Source organism: Alligator sinensis, unplaced genomic scaffold (assembly GCF_000455745.1).
Source record: "Alligator sinensis unplaced genomic scaffold, ASM45574v1 scaffold28_1, whole genome shotgun sequence".
Taxonomy (NCBI): Eukaryota; Metazoa; Chordata; order Crocodylia; family Alligatoridae; genus Alligator; species Alligator sinensis.
In genome coordinates, this window is record NW_005842133.1 from 1,740,564 (window position 1) to 1,747,737 (window position 7,174).

At 46.8% G+C, this 7,174-nt stretch overlaps 1 protein-coding gene across 1 annotated transcript in view; it reads left to right on the plus strand.

Moving 5' to 3' along the window:
* The first annotated feature begins 4,802 nt into the window (after positions 1 to 4,802).
* EFCAB12 (EF-hand calcium binding domain 12) overlaps positions 4,803 to 7,174 on the plus strand; it is a 13,222-nt gene continuing 10,850 nt past the window's right edge. Inside the window, exon 1 of the mRNA XM_006025139.1 lies at positions 4,803 to 5,360. Coding sequence (XP_006025201.1) covers positions 4,803 to 5,360 — 558 coding nt within the window. The remainder of the gene's footprint in view (positions 5,361 to 7,174) is intronic.

Below are 7,174 nucleotides of genomic sequence, written 5' to 3' on the forward strand. Positions count from 1 at the left end.
TCCTGCTACAAGCGCTGGAATAGGAATAGGCCAGTGGACGTTCATCGTCACCATGTCGATATCAGTGACATGTCCTCTACTCCATGAAGCTTGTCTCACCAGGAAACTTGCTTCCTCTTGATTCAGCAGGTTGGATCCAAGCTCCACGACCAGACGTCCCAACCACACAGCCAGGGTTTCCTCAGGTTGAATCTTGGACTCCCTGTATAAATCCTGTAGTTCAGTTCTGGATCGAGCATGATAAGCAGTAGTATGAGCTGTATTCTGTGGCTTGATGACTTGGCTGGTTGATGCTGCAGGTTGTTTAGTTTCTTTATGGGTCATGGTAGTGAGCAACTCAAGCAATGCACCCTGCAAAAGAAGCTGCAGAAAAGGCGGGAAACTTGTCCCTGCACCGGGGTTTCCTCTTGCTACAGGAAACTCTCCTGTGCAATGCTCTGCAACTTGGCGGGGATAATTCTGGTGCCGAAGCACACACACAATCATGCCTTTTGGGTCATGACAGTCAGTAAGAAGTTTGCAGATTATCAGTAAAAAAATTCTTGAGTTGCAACCCTGATTATGATGATAGAAAATATGGTTTTGGAGATGTTAAAAATACTTAAAGACTAATAAGAAATTATGTAATCTATTATACGAATCACAGTTTGCAGGCTGCTGGCATTTTAAGAGATTAGAAATACTGTGTTTATTTCCTGAAACAAATTTATAGTGAAAGCCAAATGCAGTGAAGTCAATGTTTGTGTATTCCTTTTTGTAATAAAAAAGTGTTAGTTTTCCTCTTAAGTCTACATAGTAGCACAGTATAAATGGTAATTTTCCAAGAAAGTCTCTTGTATTTACACAGCTGTGCAATACCTGCCCTTTATCTTCAGATGAATTTATCTAACACCCTCATTTTGCCTTGAATACTCTTACGCACACATCCATCAGGCCCAGGTCAGGGTTATAATTTATGATAACAATACACCTGTGGCACTGGCAGGATCCTAAACTGTGGAAGATTTGTAACAATGACTTCTGGATTTTACAGTTGGAATACTTGGGATTCAAATATTGAGTACGCTCCATAAATCCTTGCACATCAGGAGTATATGAGTTTAGAAATATATATTTAAAGCAATTTAGTAGGCAGCTTGAGTTAAGAAAAGATCATTTTGTCAAAAGCAATAAGTGTTTTGCCTTTGATTTTACTCTATGCTTTTATTTTTAATCCCCCTGGTTATGTTGAACCAAGCCAAAATCCACTGATGTCAATCATCTACTTGAAAGTGCTTGCAGAATACATTTAGGGCCCTGAACCTGGAAGTCCCTGCTCTTATCTTAAACTTGTGGTGGTACGACTTTCTCTGCTTTCCTTTTACATTTCTTGTATCCCCACTTTTGTGCCAAAGGTCTAGATATCCTTTCTTAATGTCATCAGGGACCTACTGTCTTTTCTGATTTGCATTTATTTCCTGAATTTATATTTGCCACAGTTAAGAGGTCTGCCAAGTTTTAAAGATGCCCCCAGAATAATAAAAACACATGGAAGACATGTATATGTTGGGTCAAAGGCCAGATTGAAGCTATGCATGTTTGCCTAATCTACAATGCTGTCATCCTCTGAAGTATCTAATAATTTCAAAGTGCGTGGTTACTTGACCCATTTTACAGATGGAGACAATGATGCATAGAAAAATCAGTATTCTGATTCTTCAAATATGCTGAGTATGCACAGCCCCCAAGGGCTTTAGCAGAGGTGTCAGAATCACTGAAAATCAAGCCTTTATTGATTTCCCCCAACTCACACAACAGTTCCTTTACAGAACATGGCACATCTCCTTAACTCCCGTCTCCACTTTAGACCTACACATCTGTTGTGTGCCAAGCTATTTGTTTTAGTTGGCCTTTGCAACATTCAAGTGGCTACCCTTATCTACAGGAGCAATTATAACATAAAGTGATGCCTCAAGAACATCAGGGCGGCAAATAAAATGGGGAGCACTTCAAAATTAAAAATTTGGGAAACATATTTTTAAGCACTAAATACCTAAACACTTGCAATGAAATTTCCTTCTGGATTCAATGAAATATGAGGCCCCAAATGCTCAGAGATGGTGCCTTAGAAATAAGAGCTACGACAACCTGAATAAAAGATAAGAAAGACGTGGAAGGAATCAGTTGCCAGATTAAGCATTAGCAGATAGTTAATATGTGAGAGGCAACAACTTCTTGGAGTGGTATCTTTTATTAAACCAGCTACAAGGTTGAGATAATGTTGGACAAGTGTTCAAATGCAGGACATCTTCCTTAGGTCTCTGAGCACGGGGAGACAGGTACAGTATAGCGAATAATCAGGCAGCTCACTACATATCAGAGATAGGAAGTTAATACACAGGATTGGAAGCCGCTTTTTCTTTTCCTTCACCAAAATTGTTCCAAAGGAAAAGAGCTGGTATCTAAATGCAGGTCCGTTCTGCTTCCTCCTTGCCACCACTGCTGATTGGTGAAGTTATAAAATACATCAATTAAGATGTATTAGCAGGGTGCTAATACAGTCGCAGCCTAGGATGGGCATCTGAGGGCTCCTCAGAGGGACAGCGCTAAGGGTGCCAGGCCAGGAGGGGTTGCGCACCATTCCCTGGGCAACGGCTGCTACTGGCCAGCTGAGGGGCCAGGCGTGATGGACACAGCTGCTTTGTGACTTGTTGCCCCACAACATTCTGATGACCACCCCTCAGCCAATCAGGCGTGAGGCTGTTGCCATGGTCTCTGAACTGCAACACTTCCCTGTGCACCAGCTGCAGAGCAAAGGGGAGGAAGCCCGGAAAGGTCCCTCTCCCTGCTCCAGCACCCTGCACCCCGGAGCAAGCGCTGCTGAGCCTGGCCGGGCTCCAGGGAAATCAGGTAGGGCTCCCTGCACACTGCTCCCGCCTCTCTCCCCAATCATGCTGCCTGCTTGGGGCGTAGGAGCAGCTGAAATGGGCGGTGGGGATAGCACTGGGATGGCTCTTGGCACTAAGCTGCCAGTACCACCTCCTCCAGCTACTCGCTGGCCCCAGGGGCCAGGCCAGTCTGGCTTGATTGTGTTCAGCTTGAAGCAGAGCTGGGAATGGTGGCTACAGCAGAGTCCTTGGCCAGTTGATATAGCTCCTGCCTGTTAATGCCAGCCAAAAAATCCCTGACATGGTCTCTTGCCAGCAAAGCAGCCCTGTGCATGCCTTGTAAAATAAAGCAAGTCTCACTGCCCTCATCCTGCTGTTTGCAGAAAGCAACAAGTATGCTGCAAGAGGTGCTGGTGCCATCATTCACATCATCATAAGTTGAGCCCCTGCCTGCAATGGGAAGCCATGGCCTATCTTTTATGATCAAATGGGTACTTATCATTGCTAGAGAGACCCAAGACTCCAGGGCCTGCTGCATGCCGTGTTATCCCTTTTAAACTAGAATTCAAGAGCAAAACACTTCCCATTCCATACTGACATCTCTCCCAGCCGCACACCCACTTAACGAATCAGGCTGATACCCAGTTGCCAACTGTACTTTTCATTCCAGGATCTCAAAGTCTTTTACTAAGCATAATTAGCCACAATTTTTAGCTGGAGAAGGGGAAGCATGAAAGGTGAAGTAATTTGCCCAGGGTCAGTCAGCAGGTCAGTGGCATACTCAGGAGCAAGTCACCTGAGTCCCTGTCTAGTACTTGTCCAGTGGCTTTTACTGCCTTTCAAAGCACTGTTGCTTTAAGGCCCAGAGTTGTAGCTACCACTTACGTTCTATTGATTTCCCTGCATTATCTGCTTTGTCTGCTGCAGAATCAGGATTAACACCCTTTGTATCCTGAGAGTCCCCTGGTAACTACAACCTGCCGTTTAGCCTAACAGTAAAAAAAGATGTGAAAGATCATATTGAATTGCAGTCTGAAGCATTCACAGCTGGTCACTGTTTCACTCCCAAACACCTTGCAGCACTGTGCCACACGCCTGGGCTTTTCTGTTCATGCAAGTAAAATAAAAATACGCTATCCATCATTTAATTCAGTGCAAAACATTCTTTTTTCCACAGCCAATTCTGAAGTGTAGGTTAGGCTTGCATCCTGTGGATCCTTGTACAGTGATCCATGCCAGCAGTCAATATCTCATAGGGGATTTACAAATGGAACTTAGTCAGGCTTGTATTTGCAAAACTGGGTTTGCTTATGGCTTAATTGCCTTAAGCTTTTATATGGCTTCACATTGGCTGTGGCTGAAAAGTTCCCTATTTATAACATTTGTTAAATGCTTTAGGATCTGTATAGATAAAAGGGTGAATCCACTTTCAAGATGAAACTGGATGCTTATCTTGCTGGGATCCTATGACCCCAGCTGACTTCCTGCCCTTTGGGCGGGGGGCTGGACTCGATGATCTTCCGAGGTCCCTTCCAGCCCTGATGTCTATGAAATCTATGACAATCTATGAAATCTATGAAAGGGACAAGGTAAATGTCTCAATGTAAATTAATGTTTAATCTTGTTGGCAGCAATCCCTCAATTTGAGGATGATCTCCACCACGGCTCATTGATGGGTCTTGAATCCTATCTATCTTGTATTCTGTTCTATTCTATTTATTTTGTACTCTATTTTAAGGGTCACTGTGCAGGCAGTGCTGTTATTATAAACGCTGCTAGATGTATTCTCTTTCTGGGTACATTCTGTATAAAACTGCAGGGCATTTTTATTTTTTTAAGTGTCATTTTTTTTTCAATTTTACTTCCAGTAATCACATCCCGTTTCAGCTCACCATGCTACTTGCTGCTTGGATCACAGGGATATTCTAAAGAAAAATGCATGAGGATTCAGTGGCGTCTTCTCTAGCAATTCCATCAGCTGTTAGTAATGATGGCACCGTGGCTGGGGAAGATTTGTTTGAAACCACTGCTGATGCCACTCAGACGCTGATCTTGCCTCATTGGTTTAAACAATCCAAGTTCCGAAAGGCGTATCTAAGATCTTTCCATGCAAGGGGATTAAGGCCACCCCAATGCCCCCGGCGTATTATTATTGCACCACCTATGCCAAGATCACCATATCCATGTTTAAAATTAGCTCAGACCTCAGTGGTCTGTCAAAAGGAGGAAGCAACACCCAAACAGGAAGCTGAAGTCAGTCCTGGGGCTCCTGAAGATGAGTCTGATACAGAAGAAAAAATCCAAAAATTTGATGCTTGGATATTAGAAAGAAGAAGGCTGAACGCTGAGGTGGAGGGCTCTGAGGACTTTGAAGAACGACTCAAGTACAAGGTTCCCCTCAGTAAGCAAGAAAAAGAAAAATGGGAAAAAATCAAGGCGTCCAGAGTAGTGAGTAAGGCTGAAAGCCAGACAGCAGAGCCCGAAGACCTCAAGGTAAGGATGTGCTGCATCCCTCTGTCCTTTGGAAAGTCACAGCATGGTGGTTGAAAGCCAAACTGCTCTTTCATGTTCACTAGGTTTGGTTAACAAATGCGGCTGTGCAGCAGGGACCAGCAGCAGTGTGGAAGGATTTCCCGGTCTGTAGGTGCTAGTGTCAGTCATGGGCAGGGTGACCATAATAATTTTAGGGAAATCTGGTCTGAGAGGGGAGGGAAGGGGGGGTCAGCAGACACACACCATAGACACACTGTGTGTCTGCACCCCGCTCTCCACATGGATGCACACACGTGCGCACACGCAACCCTGACCCTGCGGCTCCCAGAAGCCCTGATGGCAGAGCAGGACAGCATGTAGGCCTGCAGCCAGGCTCCATCCCCTGCATGCAGAGGCTGGACCCAGGTGGGAGCAGCCTCTATGTGGTGCCCCCAGGCTCTGCCAACCTGCTCTACGCAACCACATGTCACCCTCCCACTGCCACTGGCAGCAGCCCAGGGCCACCACATGCAGGCCAGGGCCTTGGCAGCAGCTTCAGTAGCAGGGAATGAGGCTGGTGGAAGCAGGCAGCCGCTCTGGCTCCACCAGTCCAGCTTGCCCCATGCAGGTATCTGAGACCCAGCCCTGGTCCCCTCCCCTGACACCATCCTGCTCTGGCCAATCCCAGGCAGAAGGAGCCATGCTCAGCCTGGGCACATGCAGGCAGGGTGGCACCAATATGGGACTTTTGCTTTAGTTCTCACCAACCAGCCAGGACAGCCTATGAAATCTGGGACTGGCCCAGACAAACTGGAATATATGGTCACCCTATTCATAGGTCCTTCCATTTTTCTCAATACACACAGAACTCACAGAAATAGTAGGCCAGAAGTCCCATCCCCTAACCCTTGACCTTTGCCATTGGTAGTCCCTCCCCTTGTCCCTGGGAATACTCCTTTGGAGAGTGGGGGGGTTACCATCTTGGAACCAGAAAAAAAAACAAATCATATACTAAAAGTCAAACATCCATTATAACAGATTTTAATTTTATTTCAAAAAATATTTTTGTCCTGATTTATGTGTGTTTGCTTAGTATATAGAGAGGTGATTGCATAATAGCTGAAAAATAGAGTCTTACTCTTATATATTGTGTGTTGAGGGGATGTAGCTGTGTGTATATGTGGGAGAGTGGTGGGGGTGTGGATGGGGTGTTGGTGTGTGGAGCGTGAGAGGGAGTGTGGTGTTTTGGGACCTCCCCTACATAACCCCGCCATGGTGCACAGCCCCTCATACCAGCAGCAGGCAGCGGACCCTTGGGGTGCTCGTGGCCTGCGCAGGCACAGCCACAAAGTGCTGCACAGCTCCAGCTAGTTACAGGAGCTGCATGTAGTGACAAGGAGCGGAGCCAGGCTGTCCTGCCTCTATCATGCTGGGCTCAGGTGCAGCTCCCGGCATTAGTGTACCACTGGGGGGAAGCCATGCAATAAAACTAGCTGCTGCCCCTGCTCCCTGCTGCCATGTGCAGCTCACGGGACTCCACCACAAGTGGTAGGAAGCCTCACCCCCTGTTTCCCGGAGGAGTCCCAGGAGCTGCATGTGGTGGCAAGAAGCAGGGAAGGCAGCTGGCTCCATTACACGGGGCTTCCCCCTGCTGCCGCGCGAGTGTCGGGAGCTGCAGATGAGCCCTGTGCGATAGAGGCAGGCCAGCCTGGCTGTGCTCCTTGCCACCATGTGCAGCTCCTGGAACTGGCTGGAGCCACGCACCGCCCCAGAGCTGTGCCAGCACAGGCCATGAACACCCCAAGGGCCTGCCACCTACTGCTGCCGCTGCTGGG